At 37.5% G+C, this 22,674-nt stretch overlaps 2 protein-coding genes across 7 annotated transcripts in view; both read left to right on the plus strand.

Moving 5' to 3' along the window:
* Positions 1 to 10,775, plus strand: part of LOC131428250 (chromodomain-helicase-DNA-binding protein 1) — a 28,114-nt gene extending 17,339 nt beyond the window's left edge. For 2 of the 4 annotated variants that reach the window (XM_058592032.1, XM_058592035.1), the window contains 4 exons: positions 4,409 to 9,178; positions 9,240 to 9,416; positions 9,483 to 9,599; positions 9,659 to 10,775. In XM_058592032.1, the coding sequence (XP_058448015.1) occupies positions 4,409 to 9,178; positions 9,240 to 9,416; positions 9,483 to 9,599; positions 9,659 to 9,881 (5,287 nt within the window). In that variant the 3' untranslated portion in view covers positions 9,882 to 10,775. Of the gene's footprint in view, positions 1 to 3,933; positions 3,960 to 4,408; positions 9,179 to 9,239; positions 9,417 to 9,482; positions 9,600 to 9,658 lie in introns of those variants that run through there. The other 2 variants (XM_058592036.1, XM_058592033.1) reach the window with 2 other exon arrangements.
* Positions 10,776 to 16,847: 6,072 nt separating this feature from the next.
* Positions 16,848 to 22,674, plus strand: part of LOC131428251 (inositol-pentakisphosphate 2-kinase) — a 240,145-nt gene continuing 234,318 nt past the window's right edge. For all 3 annotated transcript variants that reach the window (XM_058592038.1, XM_058592037.1, XM_058592039.1), the window contains exon 1: positions 16,848 to 17,426. The gene's annotated coding sequence lies outside the window, so the exon portion shown is untranslated. The remainder of the gene's footprint in view (positions 17,427 to 22,674) is intronic.

Here is a 22,674-nt window from a genome sequence, read left to right on the forward strand (position 1 = left end):
GAAAATTGGAGTTTCAATTTAATAAAGGCCCCTTTTAAGACTTAGTTCTGATCCCAGCTGCGTCCATGAGTTCAACCAATAGCTAAATTAGAATAAAAATTATGTAATGATACAAACAAACTCGAAACAGTTTATGAAATTATCAACAAAATGTCTGAAAATAACAGCTTATTTTATAATTTATAGAAGTTAATCGTTTGGTTCAAATAATATTTCCGAGTAGATTTCATAATTAATGACGAGTTACCTTAGATGATATTTAAGCTATAAGAGAATATGTTTTAATAAATTCAAAACGTTGTGACTATGTTAGAATTAAATTAGGATAAGAATATTATGTAAAAGTGATGCTACGGCGAAGAAAAACTTATGTAAACTGCCTTAAGAAATAAACGTATTTATGAAAAAAAAAAATCAATAGAACCGCCCTAGCTCCGTCAATATGGCAGTTAAAGGGTTGAAACTTTGAGAAAATTGTTTCCAGTCTATGCCCTTTGAATGTGGTATGACAATATGAATTCCCTTTGGGGGCAGATTTCACATGCTTATTCTGCTATAGTCTTTGCACATTCCCTTACTCCTGATTGCATGACAAGCAGGTCTACAACAAATGATTGCTTGATGATAACAGCTAAATTTGTTTATTTATTTATTTATTTATTATTGTAAAATCCACAGACACATTGTATTCCTAAGGATAATTTCTAATACTAAGTAAAAATTTGGCCGGTATTATTTTGCGTAGAAGGTTGAAGTCAAATCCAAATGATACACGATTGAACGATCTTTGCAAGCCTATAACGGCACCGAAGTCGAAGTCATGTAAATAATAAAATTGAAAAGTGATCACTTGTGACTGTACACCGTATGGCAACTTCTTACAATATGTGTACTTTTGGATTGAATTTGACGAATATTTATATTGGAAATTTTTATCGGTATAATATTGAATCTTTTCATTTCTCCACTTTAATATAATTGCTCGAATCTGAATGTGATCTCTTAAGTGATTTTGAAACGTATATGAAGACTTATTTTCAAAAGATAGTAGATAGAATAAAAACTTTAAAGTATACAATTTTTTGGAAAGGGAGGGACTAAAGTAGAATCAGTTATCAAATTGTAATTTTTCTCATTCGCTAGTAATCTAAACTAGGACGAATTTCTGAATTTGGTGCATCCTCCATCATCATAAATTTGTATTCATATGTGAAAAATAGTTCGAATGGTTTCATTTTTCATGTCATTGTGCTCGGCCGTGTATTGTGTACGGCCACTTGTCCGACGGTCGTTTGGCATACGGTTCTTAGGCATAAACGATCACATCTGATTACTCTATTTTACTAAATTATCTCTTCATTCAACATATCAATTTCCGGCGTGCTTCTGAGAAAAGTTTTGTTTGTTATTTTTTATTGCTTGTTTTTCACGCGAAGACTGTTAATATTACAGTTTTAATAACGCGAAGATCCGTTAATATTACAATTCTAATAACAGAGATAACATAGATACTTGTTTGTTTGATAAATTAATAACTTTTTCTCGGTAGCCGGTTGCCCAGATCAACCAGTATAACAAATTAACAATTTTTCGTGGTAAACTTTAAAGCGGAAATAATAAACAATCAAGACGCGCGTGAAATTTGTTGATCTTTATCTGGTAATTTAAAATGAAAAAATTTAAAGAATATGTCACTACAATGAATCAACTATTTTGTCTAAATCATATTTACTCGTTTCCTTTTGCAGCAGGTAATTCCATTTAGAAAAAAAATAGAGAAGTGAATAAGAACTGTGAATCAAGACTTCCCGGAAATTCAATATCGGATATTGTTGAAACGTTCACTCGGGTGTTAGTGGTGCATCCGAGCATCTTAAAACCGGAACATACAAAGTCTCACGAGAATACTATCATTACTGAAATTTATACTAACGAATGTCCTTCTCCTCTACCCATGTGTAGTGCGCAATAGTATATACGGCTCCTAGTAACAACAAGTGTTGGACTAACATCCCTTCCCATTCCTTAGACGATCCACATTCGCTCCTGGCCGGTGCCGGTACTGATCAATGACTTCTGGGGTAACCAGAAGATGTACATTGAATGATGATTTTCCAGTCCCAGGTCGGATCATCTAGAAATTCCCTGGACAATTTCAGTTATTCCCGATCAGTAACGGAGTAGCATACAGGGGTGGTTGAATATTAAAAACTAGTGTTGTTTAGTGTCATTTTGCCAATATTCTACCATCTGGATTTCTGGAATTTACATCAGTCTGCCAGAAATACAGAAACTCTTCCTAATTTCCTTGCCGTCTTTAGATATTCGCTGTTAAAGGTGTAGTGCAGGGGTTCCCAAAGTGGTCGATATAGACCCCTTGGGGTCGATATCCTTTTTGCGGGGGTCGACGTAAACCAAATCTTATTATGGGGGTCGACGAGGTCTAGAAATCGACCCCCTATTGCGTGATATAAGTTGTTATTTGAAATATTCAAGCTAAAAAGTTGTGTCTATTTGACCATCCGCAGAAATTGGTAAGTATTTTACATTAATATTAAAAAAGCAAGAACTTGAATTTTCAAAGGAATTTGCTAATGGGGGTCTGAGGCCTAAGTTAATTTTAGTAAAGGGGTCCATGACCCAAAATAGTTTGGGAACCCCTGGTGTAGTGTTTCAGCCTTTTATATAATTTCTATTCAGCGCGAAGTCGGGAATGGTCTATTTGGCATAAAAGTATTCAATACAAAGCCGTTTGACATAATTCCGATTGTCATGATACCATGTGGTATAATAGATATTTCGACGTGAACATTTTAAAAAGGCCTTAAAACAATTGACAGATTCTCTTTGTTTACTTTCTCTTTCGATTATATCTGCGTTATTACGCAAATGTTCGTTACATGTATGATACTATTACAAAGCTGGAGATATTTTCTTTCATTCTATATACAAATTTGGTAAGTGAACGTCAAAATTTATGTGTTATTAACAGAAGAGAAAGTAAACAAAGAGAATCTCTCATTGGTTTATGTGCCCTTATGAAATGTTCACGTCGATTTGACATAATGGTCCATTTGGCATAATGGTCGTTTGACATAATCAATTAACAGTAATAGTATAAGGACTATTTAGGTACACCGCGTTTCACCGACAATCATTTGGTATACGGTCATTTGCTAGAAAGTTGTTTGACTGAAAAGCCGCTTGACAAACGACGTATGCCAAATAACTTTGTGCCAAATGACCTATGCCTAATGACCATCGGCGAAATGACTGTACACCGATTATTTAACACAAATCCATTCAATATAACGGTCGTTTGGCATGGTTGTCGGACACGAAAGGTCGAAAAATGTAAGGCTGACAATGTACTTAATCGGCAACTTCTTGCGAACAACCTGTTACTGGTTGTTACTATTATTCCAAACGACTTTATGCCAAACGGTGTAATGCTATAAGACCCACGTAGCATCAAACATTAAATTTTATACCAAATAGGGTATAGTGAATGAGTCTAGTTTGTTCTCAAACCAGAGTAGATGCATCTGATAGCTATCTAATACTTCTCACATTGCCAGGCATTTTAGTTCAGAGAAAGAATATTCTAGATCGTATTGGTACTAACTTACACAACAAACGAAGCTTGTCATCATATGTTCAAAAATCAAGGAATCCTAAGGGTATTTTGCAATGTTCTTGAAGGAAACAAACGCTGTATTCGTACTACCGGTCCTCCTCCTATTAGATCTTTCCAGGTATTAAGGGTTGAAAGCAATAGTTGTAGTGTACTCTTCATCGCGCCGTATAAAACTCGACTTGATAGCAGTTGCAAGTAGGAGATTTTCGGTATTATTTCGTCTGGTAGCTGGCAGTTTGCTTCAGACCAGCCGCATTGTAGTACTGCTTTTAAAATTGCTCCTCCGAAAAACGCAGCTTTTGTTTGATCAAATGTCCCAAAAGTAAGTGATAAGCTGAAAAATGTTGGTGCTGATATTTGTTAACAGATTGTGCTTTATCGAAGTCAGTTTTTATGGCAAACATTTTCGTTCGGTTATCTATTTGTTATATAAGTGGCTTTGGAGAAAAAAAATGCAATTGCGTTTTTAATTGCGACAAGTTCACATGTTGTAGGAATTTCAATACAGTACTATCGTTTGTAAAACTTCGGAATCTTGGTTTGAGTAGGCTAAGGGTTCTAAAACAACGAATTCATTAGGAGAATTATAAAATTATGAACTATTATAAACTTTCCACTACTTTTTCGAGATTTTTGTCTCGAAACTGCTGCGCAGAATCGAAAACTTTTCGCTCTGCGGTGACGACATAAATCTATAATTAAAAACAATACCTCTAGCAGCTCCTCTGCTCAACTAATTGTTTGATTCGAACTTGTTTTGTCTTGTTTCAGCAGCCGGTGGAAATCGGACACCTCGGAGGATAGTGATGTCAGTGAACAGGACAGTTCCGACAATGGCACCGGTAGTTACGGCGTACGCCGGGCTGCAGCTGCGGCGAAAAAACGACCCGCACCGGTGGCAAAGCCAAAGGCAAAGAAAAAGAAGCGAGCTGCTGCGTATTCTTCGGATGACGGCAGCGAAAGTGGAGAGGACCATTCGAGACAAGGACGAAATCGGAACAAAACAGCTGTCAGCTATAAGGAGGAAAGCGGCGAGGAGCAAACTGATAGCGAAGATTTGCTGGAGATCGATGCGGAACAGGCGGAAGCTGCCGCTGCTGCTGCGGCCGAAGATGAGAAGACTGAAACAATCGAACGAATAATAGGGCAGCGGATAGGGAAGAAAAGTGCAACCGGAGCGGCCACAACCTGCTACTCCATAGAAGAAAGTGGTGATCCTAACGAAGGTGTCGACGAAAAGGATAGTGAAAATACGGAGCTACAGTATTTAATCAAATGGACCGGTTGGTCTTATTTGCACTGTACTTGGGAGTCTGAGGAAACATTGAAGGATCAAAGAGTGAAAGGAATGAAGAAGTTGGAAAATTATATCAAACGAGAAAAGGACATCGAATATTGGCGCGAACACCAAGCTGGACCGGAGGATATAGATTATTATGAATGTCAGCAGGAACTGCAACAGGATTTGCTGAAAAGTTACTACAATGTGGAACGTGTGATAGCACAGGTCGAGAAACCTGAAGGCGGTACGGATTATCTGTGCAAATGGGAGTCTCTGCCATATGCGGATTCCACGTGGGAAGATGCTAGCCTGATCGCTAAAAAGTGGAATAAAAAACTTGAAGAATTCCACGAACGAGAGAATAGCAGGCGAACCCCTTCCAAGCACTGTAAGGTAATAAAATATCGACCAAAATTTCACCACTTGAAATGCCAACCAGAGTACCTAGGAGAAGATCGTGGTTTGAAGCTGCGGGATTATCAGATGGACGGACTGAACTGGTTGATTCTTACCTGGTGCAAGGAAAATTCTGTTATTCTAGCGGATGAAATGGGGTTGGGTAAAACAATTCAAACCATTTGTTTCCTGTACTATCTGTACACGGCCCAGCAGTGTTACGGACCATTCCTATGCGTTGTACCGCTTAGTACGATGACTGCATGGCAGCGTGAATTTGCCATTTGGGCTCCGGATATGAATGTAGTCACCTACCTCGGCGACGTCCCCTCTAGAGAAATCATCCGACAGTATGAATGGTGCTTTGAAAGCAACAAAAAACTCAAATTCAATGCCATTCTCACCACCTACGAGATTCTGCTGAAAGACAAAACTTTCCTAGGGAGTATCAACTGGGCAGCGTTGCTGGTTGATGAAGCTCATCGGTTGAAAAACGACGATTCCTTGCTGTACAAAGCGTTGGAAGAGTTCGACACTAACTATCGATTGTTGATCACCGGAACTCCGTTGCAGAACTCACTGAAAGAATTGTGGGCGCTTCTGCACTTCATTATGCCCAACAAGTTTGATTCCTGGGAAGCTTTCGAGCGTAATTATGGTAATACCACCAATGATAAATCGTACACAAAGCTTCACAAGGAACTGGAACCGTACATCCTAAGGCGAGTGAAAAAGGATGTGGAGAAAAGTCTTCCGGCAAAAGTGGAGCAGATACTTCGGGTCGAAATGACGTCGGTGCAGCGACAGTATTATCGATGGATACTGACGAAGAATTTCGATGCCCTGCGGAAGGGGATGAAGGGCTCTATTAATACATTCCTGAACATTGTGATTGAGTTGAAAAAGTGCTGCAACCATGCTCTTTTGACGAGACCCACAGAATTTGAAACGCAAACGGCAGCTAGTCAAGATGATGTGGTTGTACAACTGCTGAAAGGTTCTGGTAAGCTAGTTTTGTTGGATAAACTGCTGTGTCGTTTGAAGGAAACCGGTCATCGTGTGTTAATTTTCTCACAAATGGTACGAATGTTGGACATTTTGGCGGAATATTTGCAGAAGCGACACTTTTCATTCCAACGTTTGGATGGCAGCATCAAGGGAGAGATTAGAAAGCAAGCGCTGGATCATTTCAATGCCGAAGGTTCGACTGATTTCTGCTTCCTGCTTTCGACACGTGCCGGTGGTTTGGGTATCAACTTGGCCACCGCAGACACGGTAATCATTTTCGATTCGGATTGGAATCCACAGAATGATTTACAAGCGCAAGCTCGAGCACATCGTATCGGGCAAAAAAATCAGGTCAATATCTATCGGTTGGTAACAGCCCGATCCGTAGAAGAGGATATTGTCGAACGGGCCAAAAAGAAGATGGTGCTGGATCACTTGGTAATACAGCGAATGGACACAACGGGTCGGACGGTGCTAGATAAAAATGGCGCCAACAACACGACTAATCCTTTCAATAAGGATGAACTTTCTGCAATTTTGAAATTTGGCGCAGAAGAACTGTTCAAAGAGGACGAAGACGGAGACGATGAACTGGTATGTGATATTGATGAGATTCTCAAGCGGGCTGAAACGAGAGACGAAGCACCCGGAATGCCTGGTGATGAGTTGTTGTCGGCATTCAACGTGACTACGTTTGACTTCGATGAAGAAAAGGAAACTTCGGCGATTAGGAAACCTGTGAAGCCACCGAACGAAGCGGACCAGGATTGTGATACAAAGGATTGGGATGAAATCATTCCTCAAAACTACCGCGAACGGATAGAGGCAGAAGAGCGAAACAAGGAATTGAATGATTTGTATCTTCCACCTAGACGAAAAACTTTGCAGCAACTGAACCAAGCAAATGAAGAAGGTGGTGGCAAGAAACGCAAGAAACGACAGACTGAAGATGAGAGTGGCGACGATTCAGATGCCAGTGAGGAAGGTAAATCTAGTAAAAAAGCAGGCGGACGAGGAAGACCTTCCAATAAAGAGAAGATTACGGGTTTCACCGATACCGAACTGAGGAGATTTATAAAGAGCTATAAAAAATTCCCGGCTCCGTTGAAGCGATTGGAAGCAATTGCTATGGATTCTGAACTGCAGGAAAAACCACTGTCGGATTTGAAACGGGTTGGCGAACTTCTCCAGGAACGGTGTGTGCAATTTATGGAACATTCGAAAGAAAACGAAGAAAAAGAAAAGAATTCAGCGGAAGAAAAAGTCAAACGAGGCCCCCGAGCTGCATTTTCTATTCGTTTTGGGGGCGTATCTTTCAACGTCAAAACCTTGTTACAGTGCGTGGAAGAACTTCAACCACTGGATGATGTGCTGCCTGCAAACCCAGAGGAACGTTCGCGTTGGCAACTCGGCATTAAAACCCGACCAGCAAACTTCGATGTTGACTGGACCACCGAGGACGATTCTCGATTGTTACGAGGAATTTATCAGTTTGGTATAGGCTCGTGGGAGGCAATGAAAATGGAAGATTCGTTAAGTCTCAGCGACAAAATTTTGTCTAACGATACGGAGAAAAAGCCTCAGGCGAAACACCTTCAATCTCGTGCGGAATATCTGCTGAAGATCATTCGAAAGAATCTCGAGCTGAAAAAAGGTGTAGGCAAGAAACCTCGAAGGCAGCGGAAACCACGTTGCGAGAATAAAGTGATCTCAGCCGAAACCGTCCAATCACCTTTATCGGTTAACGAATTCGACGCAAATGAGGGTTCGTCAGCGGAGGACAAAAAGATTTCCGTTCCAGCTAAAATCAAGAAACTTTCCGAATCGGATTCGCATCATCACGACCACGAAACAAATTCCAACGGTCCAAAAGATGATCATAAAGAGCAACCCAAAGGAAAGAAGGAGCGTAAAAAACGAGAAAAAGCGAAAGATACCAAGAAGGACAAGAAAAAGAACACGGGTCCAATGCATTTTACCGCCAACAACGAGCCGTGTGCGTTGAACATCATCGGAGATCTGGATCCAAGCGTGTTCAATGAGTGCAAAGAAAAAATGAGACCAGTGAAAAAGGCCCTCAAAACATTGGACAATCCAGATCAGACACTGCCTCCACAGGAACAGGTAAACCAGACGCGAGCGTGTCTTCTTAGCATCGGCAATCAGATAAATCAGTGTCTGTCGGTGTATAAAGATCCGGAAAAGATCAAAGAATGGCGAAGTAATTTGTGGTATTTCGTTTCTAAATTCACCGAGTTCGACGCCAAAAAGCTTTTCAAACTGTACAAACACGCTCTGAAACGAAGTGAAGGCGATGAAAGTGTAGAAGGAAGTAGTGGGGACAAAAAGAAAGATCATCACCACCACCATCACCATCACCATCATCATCACCATCACGCGAAGGATGGCACTGGTTCGTCTCAAAATTCTCCCGTGAAAGAAGCCAAAGAGAAAGCCGAAAAAGTCACGAAAAAACTTCCCGGAACCCCGCAAGCCTTGCAAACGTTGGGTAAAATTAAGAAAATCAACAAAAAAGATAACGGGCGCAATCGACAAACAACACCGGTCAATACGACACCGCTGGCTGAACAAGTTAAGGAAAAACCCGGTAGTGAACGCCGCGAACGTAAGGATAAAAAACGACAGCTCGGTGCTACGGGAACACCCGACCGGGGTGGTACAGGTCCGGTAGATGTAGACACGCCCCACCGGAAAGAACGCGACCGGTACCTTGGGCAGGATGGCTACAGTAATAGTGAAACGAAAGATGATGGATCACATTCCAAGCGAAAGCTTGAGGAAGGAGAGTTGGATGAGAACAGCAAAGAGTACAAGCGTCTGCATGGGGATGGAAGGTATGCAATTGTTTAGTTATGCTACCATCTTTCGTTATTGATGTAATTTTCATTTTTACAGACACACTAGAGACCGTGACAATAAATGGGATGACTTTTCGGATCGGGGAGGCATGCGAGGTGGTTTGCCTCGGGGTGGTGCACCGGGTACACCGCAGAGTATGCGCGGTGGAATGTATACCGATGGAGGAGGACGAGTTGCACCGTACCCAGAAGATCGATGGAGTGGTCGTGATAGGTAAGTGAGCGTTTTTCTCTTCCCTAGAACCTGAACAGTATCTAAACTTATATTATTTACTCCCAGATTTAGTGACCATAAACGAGATCGATTTGAAGGTTATAATCGACACCCGCCATCAAACTATCACCGAGATCATCGAGATCGTGATCGCGGTGATCGCCCGTATAAGGATAAACGAAGGTAGTTATTTTTGTATAGTCAATCTAGTCGTAAATTCACGTTGCTATTTTACCTCACAGGTATGCGCCACCACCAGGAGGCTATACCAACAATCATTATGGAATGCCACCAGGCAGCTACTACCCACCGGGAGAAAGCCCGTACCGATACGCGAGCGGCTACGATCGTGGTGGGGGCCCATCAGGGGTTGGGCCTGGCGGCGCAGATTACATGGACTATCGGTCTGGAGGTGGAGGCCGAGGTGATTATGATCGTAGGCCGCCACCACCGGCAAACTCATAACTAGCTTAGCCCGCGCGGAACTCAGAGAAACTCTGTGTGTATGATATAGAATAATTTAACATCTCTGACTATTACGCATAAGGTTCGCGCTATATAACTTGTATATAGTATGCATTCTTCAAAAGTTCTGCTAACTGTAAAAGCAAAACTCGTAGAGCTCGTGAAAGTAGTTTTTTACAAAAGAAATATTTTAAAATTGTTATAATTTATTAAGTCTCCAACATTTGTCGCAAGATGCTCATTATCATAAATATTAGGTCAGTTTATTGTTCACTCGCCTCGTGGAATAAACCAGAATCTAAAAACCATAATGTTTTGTACACATACATGATGAATACCTCATTGTCTCGTCCTCGTTTTGTTTTTTGTTCAACGGAATAATCCTGATTAGGGAAGATGCTGTGAACATCGATATCAATCTTCAGTCGAACAATTGCTGAAATTTGCGGTATTGTGCGGTCCGCATTAGGGACTATCAAAAGTTTTCTTAAATTATTTTAAATAAAACAGCGGGCAACAGTGTGGACGAGTGCGAAAGACTGGAAGACTAGAGAAAGTCAGTTCTATACATACTTTAATTTATATAAACCAAGCGTCGGTAAAGTCTATTTCTATTTATAGTAAGAAAAACAAACACAAATAATTGTCTCATATGATTAGCAATTTCACATCTTGCGATAGTCTACGTATCATTTACATAGTTCTGTTCGGATCGCTGTGAAAAATAGTTCATAATAGTATGTGAGGAAACGAGCTGCTGTATGGAACGAATGGATGTGATTTCGGGAGAAAAAGGAACTTTCTCAATACGAATAAGCTGTAATAATAGGTTGACCGAAAAGAGAAAAATGATTGGTTAAAATATAACCAGTAATAAAATCTACAATAATCATACCTCATATTTCTTGATATTAAAACTTACCGAAACTCCCCCTACGATTTACCGTGAAACATTTCGATTTAAAGATATTTTTTCACCCCATATACCGATTATATTATATTATATTATCCATGTAATTCGTCCACATCATAGTCTTATATTTTTTGTTTATTTATTTTTAAGTCACAAAACGACTGGTACGATCTTTTGAAGGTCTGTACAGCTTGTTGGCAGCGATGACGACATTGACATTTATCCTTTTTCTGTACTTCGATCGAATGCGAAATTTTGCATTCTGTATTTCGATCGAGTGACGTTTTTGTATGATCAAAAAACAGAATAGTAGTGTTTGAGAAGATGATAGAAAAATACATCGGACTGAATTCGGAAGTAGGGTAAAGCAAAAAACATGATAGGAAGAGAAGAAGGAAGACTACGCCGAATATTGATCGACGGCGACGATTTCGAGGGGCTCGTCGAGTTCGTGTATTTGGGATCGGAATTGCTAGTTCACTGGTGACCAGGGCTTGCATATTGAAGCAACGCATATGAACGAAAGGGTTTCACTATCTGTGCTATTCACACACATTCGTATGTCAGGTAGAATTCACAGCGCAACCCAAGCCAGGAGAGCTGCTTCGTTCGTTCATTAGTTCATGAATATGCCCGCTTGCTGAGACCTATGCTTCATGAGGTTAGCATTTGATGAATGGTTCTCATATTGTAGATGCCTATGAGGAAACTAGTTTCATAACTTTTAGTTCCGATGAATATTAATTTAAAGAACATTGCTTTTAGTGTTTCTAGAATATGTACACAGTGTAAACTGCCAAGAAACAAATGGATCGTTTTGAAATGGGCTCAAATGCAAAATTTCTGCTATAAAATGTTTAAAGTCTGTTTGAAATGTGATCAAATTTGGTCTTGGAATGCGAACATTATGTTAAAAATGATTTCTGTAAACCTACTTTTTAAAAATAAACCGTAAACATTGCCTATATGACGTTGCTTCGCGTCTTGTAGCACACCGTGAGGCATGGTCTTCTTTCTCGTACAATACTAACGAGTAGAGATGGGCAATTCGCTCCTGAGCTGTTCCAGTGAATCGAATCATTGAAGTGAGCTGACAGCTCACAGCTCTTTTCAAAAGAACCGCAGCTCACCAGCTCACTAATTTGCTACCGAATTCACTGTATTATGACGAAAGGAACACGCAACGAGCTGATCGGATCTTCGGCTCTTTGAAAGATTCAATTTAGTCGACATCAATTAAAGATAAATTAATTCGCATTGCATTCATTGCATCATTGCAAATCAATGATTCAATTTCGATCATGCATATGAAAGAAAACCGGTGCATAAGAAAAACGGCGCACAAAATGAACCTTAAGTTCAAACTAAAAGAGCTGATGAGCTGATACATCGAATCGATTCCCTTTGGTGAGCTGATCGGTTCGGAGCTGTTCACCAAAATGAGCTGTTATGCGCACCTCTACTAACGAGAGTGAACCCTTCATTTCATTACATTGTCATGGATTGCTTAGTTCATGTGTTAACTGAGAATGAGAGCACAGATAATTTACTTGGCAAGGGGAATTGGTCTGCTCAGTAGCATATACTCTCACGCATCCAGTTTCTCTCTAATATAGGTCTCTCATTCAGCTATGTCAAGCAAAGTGTTCACAGCAGATATTTTTTGTTGCTTCGTTCGTTTGAGGATTCACAATACAAGCCCTGCTGGTGACCAGAGTTACCATGTTATTTTAAAAAAAATCTATCTCTGACTCAAATATTTATTTAGATTTGTCTGTGTCTAACTATGTACAGGGAAATTTTGACCGGGAAAAAAGGTCTCACCACTTATCGTCTAGAGGATAAAAGCGTAAAGATCTGACAAAATCCGGCGAAATTTTAAAATTTGTAAAATCTGGCAAAAGATCGGAATTGCTAGAGTGTCTGTCGATACGAGAAAAATCTGACATTATCCAGATAAATCTGGAATAATGGCAACGCTGCTGATGACCGCCGACAAAGATGCCATTGGACAAATACAGAGGCGTATTTTAGCCGGAAATCGTGCGTGAATCCATTATTTTAGAGTTAGATCTGCTATTTATGTTTGATGCTTTGGCTTGAAGGGTAAAGAAGAGAACTGTGGACTTGTTTTTGTTGAATTTTTTCACTTCGTACAGCCGAGGCAAAGATATTGGACCTCTCTACCGTTCTCATTTTCACTTAGGGATGTCGTACTATTGTAATTTTTCGATGCATCGAGTATATCTCAGATAATCGAGTAATATTTAATCAATTAGTTTAAATTTTCGATTATTAAACTAATCGAATAATTTGAAAAATTCAATAACATTAATCCTAAAATTTATCGAATAATCGATTAATAACCCACATAATCAATAATCAATTAAAATTTAATCGAATAGTTTGAAAAAAATGCGACATCCCTACTTCCACTTTCACTTTCAGTCCAACCACATATCACTTTTTGTTGATTTTTACCTGTAGCATTAGCGATTTTATGCTGGAAAATCGAGAGAGATTGGTGTGCCTCACGAAAACATAACTTGAAGGTGGAGAAAACATTTTGAAACGGGATCAGTTTTTGATAAATAGTTTTGAGCCACAGCGAGCAGCAAATTATTATAATTAGAATTATTATAATTAGAATATAATGGTCCAAGAGAAGTCCATTTTTTAAACGGAATTTTTGAAGTCATATTGCCATTCCTCAGCTAATCCAGCTAATTGTACTCCCTAGTCGAATATTATCAGTTATTGAGTTATAAAATATTATACTGCTGTTATACTGCTTTTTAGCATTTTCGGAACCAAATCATAATGAGATTTGAATTGAAGATATTTCACTGCTCTCAGATATATGCGGTTTGGTTCAAAAAGCAATTCTTCAAACGAAGAATGATAAGGGAACAACGCAACGTTTTTAGGGGAGCGGCAAACCAATTTTTGGGACCTTTTTTTTTGCTCGCCCAAGTCATGTTTCCGGAGATGGAGTTCAGATTTGTTATTGTTTTGCTCAGTAAATCAACGATGGAGGCGGTAAATCTCTTATTTTGCCTCGGGCGCCAAATTTCCTCGGTACGCCACTGGTTATATCAGTAGAGTTTTATCCTTGGAATTATTTTTATATCAACTGTCACTTTAACAATTCGGCTGTAGACTGTATTCCGAACTTTCTCGAGTCATTTACTAAAGCTCATGTTGAAATTCAATTTACTTTATTTATTTTTTTTCTATTTACTTCATTTATTTTTTTTTCGATTTACTTTATTTTATTTTTTTATTTTTTTTATGTACTTTATTTATTTTTTTTATGCATTGAGTATATCTCAGATAATCGAGTAATATTTAATCAATTAGTTTAAATTTTCGATTATTAAACTAATCGAATAATTTGAAAAATTCAATAACATTAATCCTAAAATTTATCGAATATTCGATTAATAACCCACATAATCAATTAAAATTTAATCGAATAGTTTGAAAAAAAATGCGACATCCCTACTTCCACTTTCACTTTGACTCCAACCACATATAACTTTTTGTTGATTTTTACCTGTAGCATTAGCGATTTTATGCTGGAAAATCGAGAGAGATTGGTGTGCCTCACGAAAACATAACTTGAAGGTGGATAAAACATTTAAAAACGGGAAAAAACAGTTTTTGATAAATAGTTTTGAGCCACAGCGAGCAGCGCATAATTTTAATTAGAATTATTATAATTAGAATATAATGGTCCAAGAAAAGTCTATTTTTTAAACGGAATTTTTGAAATCATATTGCCATTCCTCATATTCAGCTAATTGTACTCCCTAGTCGAATATAATCAGTAACTGAGTTATAAAATATTTCAACTAGCCAGTACTGCTTTTGAGCATTTTCGGAACCAAATCATAATGAGATTTGAATTGAAGATATTTCACTGCTCTCAGATATATGCGGTTTGGTTCAAAAAGCAATGATAAGAGAAGGTTTCCAGGTTCGAGACTCGCCCCGGGCGCAACGTTTTTAGGGGAGCGGCAAACCAATCTTAGGGACCTTTTTTTTGCTCGCCCAAGTCATGTTTCCGGAGATGGGGTTCAGATTTGTTATTGTTTTGCTCAGTAAATCAACGATGGAGGCGTTAAATCTTTTATTTTGCCTCGGGCGCCAAATTTCCTCGGTACGCCACTGGTTATATCAGTAGAGTTTTAAAAGTTAAAGTTTTTTTTTTTTTTTTAAACGCTTTTCTTTGTTGGAATTATACATTATTTTTTAAGACATTTAATTTATTCTCGCGAGATGATTGAATTATTTACATACCACAATCAAGTCGTGGTATTTACATTTTTATAACATCCAGCCGATGACACGACCAGACACTCCGAAGAAAAATCGGAATAAAAAGTGTTCGTGTGAGATTTACCACCAATCACCACAGCATTGAATGTCCTCTTGAAAATGATACAAATAATCTTTTCGAGCAACACTGTCACCTTCGTCGCCATGCACCTCGAATAAACAAACATGCAAGAATGGAAATGGACGTTCAGGTAACAGTTACAATTATTGCAATTTTTTTTCAATCTTTTATTTGCATTTTACTTTTATCTTATATTTGCATTTTACTTATTTTCTTGCCAATGCCCTTACTATTTGTGCAAATATTAATCTGCTCGATGACGGAATCAATGGTTGCAGCCTGAAATATTTCGTAAAATCTGGAACTATGCAATATGACGTGTGAAGAAGTTCGATTCAAAACGAATAGACAAGACGTCTTTTTAGATTACATTAACGATCATGGATTAATAATTGATGCCAGTTACGAAAGCGATTTTCCCGAAGCGTTATAATAAATATCTACAAAATATTGATAAGTTTTTGTGTCCTTTTCGTCGAAATTTATTGTTTGACACTTAATAGTCATTTCAAATATCTTTGTCGTTAATGTGAATTGATTTAGTCTCTACACAAGGAGCTTGATTATGCACATCATAAGAGAGAGAACAGAACAATGAAATAAATTCAAAGCAGATATATATTCGCAAATAAATTTTGAACATTCCGCAATTTCAGAATAGCTCTTTTCCTTTTAATTTGTAACATCTTCTGATCAATAACACGACGCGATAACCATTATTAATATGTATCTCAACAACTTTAACCGAATATTTTGAATGAACTGATTTATATATGAATTAATATATCTTTATAAAACTTAGTACTTATACCACTGAGCATGATAGAGGCTAAATTATTTGGTGTTAAATCCGTTGTGCGTAATCTCATTTGATTTTATTAACATAACATGAGGTTAAAGTCAGACATAATTGAACACTCAAAAATAATAAGTACCGTTGTGACACAACAACGGTGGCAACGATTTACATTAATTTTTACCAAAAAGCATGTTTGTCGTTATCTGGGGTTTTTTCTGTTTTTATACTGCCCCGTCAATTTATTAGGGTTAAGTTTCGTTCTACACGATTATTAAATGCGTAACTAAGGTTACGGTATCTGTTTTTATAAATACAACAGTTCAGTCTGGGCTGCCAGTTTCAAACTTATTTCAAACGGTTTGATTTTGAGATTTCGAGTTACTGAGGGGTAGTTAAATTTGTGAGACAGTTTTTAAAGGCGAGTGGCAGGTCATGTCGTCGATCCAACGCTTCGGTGCTCCATTAGTATGGTCAAAATAAAGATCCTGCATCAAATATTTTTTGTAAAGAAAATTTGTTATGTTATGCAATTTTCAAAATTATTCCTAATTATAAAGGGATAAATTGGTTCAAAGCAATCATATTCTAGCTAGAAATGAACGTAAGTCAAATTCAAAAATCTATTAGCTGTTTTGTTATTTTAAACATATTCTATTTCTCTGTGTGATATATCAATTGGTTAAGAAACTTTTAGCACGTCACGTTTATTCGAAAACATTTGGATTGAAATTTATTGAATTTAATATAAGATGATTTTCTGGTTCAGTGTAGCGTGAAATTTGATGGAAAATTTGGTAACCTCAGCTCAGATGGTAACTACCTGAATGCAGCTCTGTAGTAGACTACCGTCAAAACAAATCGCTTCAACTTCGTTTTGCTATCAATAATCGTAGCAGTTGAAAAAACAAAATACTATTCTTTAGAAAATGTTTTAGAAAAAAATATTCGAATGGAACAGGAAAGGATCTCGATGCCTTTCCTAAGTGCTGCATGAATCGAAACAGGAAGTGATATTCGGGTCCTTGATATGTTACGTGTACTTGTTTTGTTTGAGCGATTATAGTGAGAAAAAAAAAATCATTAATGATTGTGCATTTATTGAGAGCGGAAATAATGTTGCATTTGCCAGTGTTTTTCTTCCAATGTAGTTCATAACCACTTTATTCTTGAATATCGACTGTCCATCGGAAAAGTTATAACTCGAATGAGATGAAAGTGTCATAGTCTCTGTTGGAACTAAGTTGGTGAAAGTTTTACTAATGTTGTGCTGCTTAATTCAATGTTGGTGACTAATCTACACCTTAGGTTTGACCACCTTTCTACAGGTTTTACGTGAATAGTATATACAAGAAAGTGTTTGTTTATAGTTGATTCGCGCTAAATGTGTTCAGACTTCGTGTGTTAGCATAATTTGGCCTCTTTGTTATTCAGGTGAGCGAAATAAAAGGAGTATATGTTAAGTTCCTTAAATTGAACCATTTGTCATTAAATACCTAAGATTCTTGTGCTCATATGAGACAATTTGATGATACAACATTTCAACATTCATAATTCAAGTTCACATCGTCCATATCTATCAACTTGAACTTCTGCTTAAACTTAAACCTCTGTTTTCTGCTATCACAAATGTTGAATGTGGAGAACAAATCGCACTAAATTAATATATTTGTTTTGTTCGCAAAAATTAGCATCGAAGTTGTGACTGAAAATGTTTTGGAACGATACAATCGACATAAAAACCAATTTCCTACGTATTGATGAAAAATGCCGTTTCAATCCTTTCCATCTTGAAATCAAAACGGTTTTCGCACAATTCAAATTATTCTAATTTCTAATTATCTAAGTTGTATCGACCGGAAGTAACATTGTTATATTTTGTATGTATATATTAGCACTATAGTTATTTGATATTTTTATGCAATATTGAAAAAGAAAGAAATCAAGTCAATTGAAAAACCTGATGCCTTTTTCATTCCCAATCGGTATAAGTTTCAAATGGGAGTTTTTGTTTCTGGAGCCGGTGTTCGGAGATCGCCATAGTCGTAGTAAGTTTTACAGCCATCAATTAGTAAGCTCAATAAGTTCAAATTGTTTTAAAATTTGTTTCGAAAATGTATTATTTATTTATTTGTTCCGGAAATTTATTATTTATTTATGTTGTCAATATTTATGTGTATTCATTGAAAACAATTTAATTTTTGCAATTTAATGATGTTAAAAGATATCCCAAAAGATTGTTATAGAATGATAAACTCAATGAGAATTCATTCTTCATATTTTCGTTGTTCACAAGAAGATACAACGACGAAATTTAATACAATTCTTTTTTCAACAACAATTGAATTTCAATTCCATATACTTATCTAGTTCGAAAATATTGACTTTGTAAGTTGACATGGAATTCCAACGTCTAGTAGGCAACCTCAGTCAGGTCATACAAGTCTCAGTTTGACAACTTTCGTTATGGTACGACTTTATTGAATTTCAGTTCCAATTAGTTTTAAATTATCATATGAATGTATTTCAGTGCTGATCATCAAATATCTGCACAAAGATTTCAACACAAAGTGAAATATGAAACCTTTCAATCATATCCTGAATCTCGTACATTTACCTTGACTATGCTTATCAACTGTTGCGCAAAGGTAGGAGTAGTTTGTTTCGACCGTTTCCAGTACTTTTTATTTACATGTATATTATTTTCAACCAACGCAAACATATTTACGGCTGTGTAGTTTATAGTGAAATTACATCTAACAAGGCGTTTGTCATGATCAGGTCAAATTGAAATCATGGTCATATAGCAGTGGTGTCACGTAGCAAAACTTACGGTTTGTGAACTGCTTATGTGGTATGATATCAGATGTAATAGTTCGTTGTAAATGAACTAAACTAAAGATTGAGGAATGGATATTCGCTTGTGTTTTTCAATAAAACGAAATATCGATATACTTTTAGATGGGATTTTTTTCTTAAACTTATTTCGTTTCATCGATACAGTAGAAGAATACGGCTCATTGCACGTCGAACAAATTTGTCAATAATTTCCTAAATAAAACAGCTTCGACGTTGCAACTGAGGCAGCAATTTGTTTTCTACTATCATAAGCCAAACGTGACAGAGCGAGTTGAATAATTCCTTCTCTTCTTGAATCTGTGCAGTAACTCATGTGCACTAAAAAGACACTGAGCCGCATGATTTTAATAATTAAATAATATGTTGTCGCGATAAAAATAAAGTCTGACTGTGAAGCAGTCAGTATCAATGCGTCCGCCTACATGAATTTCCCGGTAGTGTTCATAAAAAGTAGAGGAGAGACTCAACAAGGCACCTAAACACACATACGGAAAGGGGATTGAGGGATCCACGTGATAGATATACGCGACCCCCTGTCTTCAGGTCTTAATTTGATTAACAAGCCAGTGCAAGAATTTTTTGAAGCAATTTACCGATTCATTTTAATTATGATTTATTAAAGAACCTGTCCACGTTAAAATCCTTTCTAATAAATATATTAAAATTCAGTATACTGTTTGTGGTTCGGTTCATGCAGGACTTTTTTATAACTTGACAGTATTGGATACAATTTATATACCGGAAAATGACTTGAGAAACATGTATTCGGTTCATGTGGTGTCATATTCGCGGCGATTTTTTTGCTCGCTTAATCTTCAGAGATTTAGTAATGAATTTTTACTCGAATGCTTGGTTTTGTGTGATCGATCAAGTCGATTTACAGTGACATTCTAAATGCCATTGAATTTTCTCTCTCTTCATGAATGTGTTAATGTAGAAATTGCGGCGACTTATGCAATTTTATTACATTCCGACTGGCTGAAACCAGAGATCAGCGGAGAGAAAAATTGTAGATCTGGCAACGAGCTAAACATAACAAAATCCCTGACACCGCTTGCATTTGTAAACTATCAAACTAATAGCAAAAAAAATCAAGTGTATCAAACAGTTTTGCTCAAATTCAGTGAGAAGGAAGTAAAAACATATGAACATTATTTCACGGCTCTTTTGAAAATAATACACTTATTATTTGGCATCAGCACTCCCCACTGATGGTGAACAACGAACAATACGATTGTAAACAAGCAGGTTGAAAACACTTTTGACAGCTTAATTGGAATCATAACAACATCCTTGTACGTGGCGGGCATATTTCCCCCAGATGGCTGGCTATGTCTGCCTGCCATTTTCGCCGGCATTCTGCCAGAACTCCGGCAAAAGTCTGGCAACAATGCAACAATCGTTTCCGGCAGAGAATTTCGCCTAGCGGTTATTAACGGTTCGGCTTCTGCCTAACTGGTAGAACCGTTTTGAATCGATTCTACATTTTCAGTGCCTTGGTTTTATTTTTCCAAAAAAAAGTGCAAAAGCTATTGTCATTCATATATACTTATTATGAACAATGATATTGTCAATAACATTACTTTCTCAATACCAAACATACCTATATTTCAATCTCATTTACCTCGTCTTCGTTTTTGCCTTTCTTATATAGAAAGGTTATGCAATCACTGTGAAAACCGACTTTTGAACCGAGGCCCGGAGGGCCGAGTGTCATATACCATTCGACTCAGTTCGTCGAGTACGCAAAATGTCTGTGTGTGTATGTGCGTATGTGTGTATGTACCGTTTTTTTGCACGAACTTTTCTTGGAGATGGCTGAACCGATTTCCACAAACTTAGATTCAAATGAAAGGTCATGAGGTCCCATACAAAATTCCTGAACATTATTTGGATCCGGCTTCCGGTTCCGGAATTATGGGGTGAAATGTGCAAAAAATTGTTAAAATAAGTGCACCAACTTTCTTCGAAGATGGCTGAACCGATTTTCACAAACTTATGTCGTTTTCGCTTGATGCCAAACCTAACCCAGTTTCCACTCTAACTGCTGTCAAACCGTTTGTTTGAAGCTAGTTTCGAACCTAGTTTTAACGTTGTTGAACTGAAAATCGAGTCAGTTTCGAACCTGGTTGTTATATCAGGTTTGCTCAAACCCCCGTTGCTAAGTGCTAAATCAACACAGTTTCGTGAAAAGTGTTTGTTTGATGAAACTGCCCTGGGTCAGTGTCAGTGTTCTCAAGCGAAAACGACATTAGATTCAAATGAAAGTTCTTTTGGTCACATACAAAATTCCAGAATGTCATCCGGATCCGACTTCCGGATCTGGAAATATAGGGTAAAGTGTGTTAAAATTTTTTTACCATCACTGAAAAGGGCGAAAAACCGTAGAAAGCTTTCTAAGTCGACCTCAAATCTTCTCCAATTGAGAGTTATTATCAGTAGACGGTCAAACAAACCGATTTCGGTTTTAAGAATTGAAGAACATTATTTTGAAGAATGCTACAGTATTATATATGATAGTATGATTGAAATAAGAAAGGCATCATTACACCACTAGGTGGATTAAAACAGGTTTTTCGTATGTACATGCAGGATTGACGAATATCAAATGAAGTCGCGAAATACAAGACACGTACGGTGAGAGAATGACGTAATTTCGCTTGGGTAATTTGACAGCAGTCGGAATTCTATCAGGCTTCTGCTTGTTGCCAGAATCACTCACTAATTTCAGCTATACGAATGGACTATTTTCTGTGGGGTTTTAAATACATTCAACAGTTTATGTTGCAATAACAGCTTATGATTCGATTTCCGAACCATTCGATTGGCGGCGAAATTCATTCGAAATCGGTTGTTGCACCGAAGTCATGTTCAGTTCATGTGAAATGACTTTTTTTCCTAATTCTCTATCACATTTTGCTAACGATTGATATATTGGCGGTTATTATGTTTGTTTAAATAAGAGTTGGAACGATTTTAATACCAAAGTACAATTCCTCAAGTCAAGTCAAGTGGCTTGTCAACAGGAAAATTTTTCGAAATTAGTAGGCATGTTATGAACCAAGAGCGCCGTCAAAAAGCAGTACAATGTATGAAACAATTCTGAATAAAAAACAGATACAGAACTGATACACTGATGAAGGTGAAAAAAGGCGGGTGGGTAATGTCAGAGACATAACTGGATGTCGTGAATACGAAAACAACTGACATGTTCCTTTACACTTCCGAATATCAATTAGTTGATCAATTGTATGAATTATGCAAGCATTCCCCTTTTTCACATTTTTCGCAAAAACAAAGAAGGCTTCACTTGATCTCGATTACTGTGAATTTCACACAGCGAAAAGTGCACAAATCTAACTGTTCTTGATTTGCACTAAACTGAGGATAATTACCTTCGATTTATAAACAACAAATCGTAATAGTTCTTTAGAAAACTTTTAGAGCCATTAGAACGACTGATTTTGTGTAATGCTCTCACTAGCTGTGCAGACGACACGAAACACATCTGCTCGCAGTGGCGATAGAATCCAAACTGATTCAATTTTTGTTAAGAGGTTTCTTTTTATGTGATTTCGTTTGTAGCTTTTTCACTAATGGGCGGTCCTAACGGATATAAAAATAGCCGCATACAGAATTTTAATAGACGCATACAAAAATTTAATTTCGGATTTGCATTTCATTGAAAGAAACTATCAGGGTGCTGTACGGGATTCATTCCTGCCTTTCAGAAGGACCAAATTGTGGAACTCACTACGATATTAAACACTGTTCGGAACTCTTTTTTTTTTTAACGACTAAGTTTAGTAGTCAATATTTCTTT

This window comes from Malaya genurostris, chromosome 2, assembly GCF_030247185.1.
Source record: "Malaya genurostris strain Urasoe2022 chromosome 2, Malgen_1.1, whole genome shotgun sequence".
In the NCBI taxonomy this organism is placed as follows: Eukaryota; Metazoa; Arthropoda; class Insecta; order Diptera; family Culicidae; genus Malaya; species Malaya genurostris.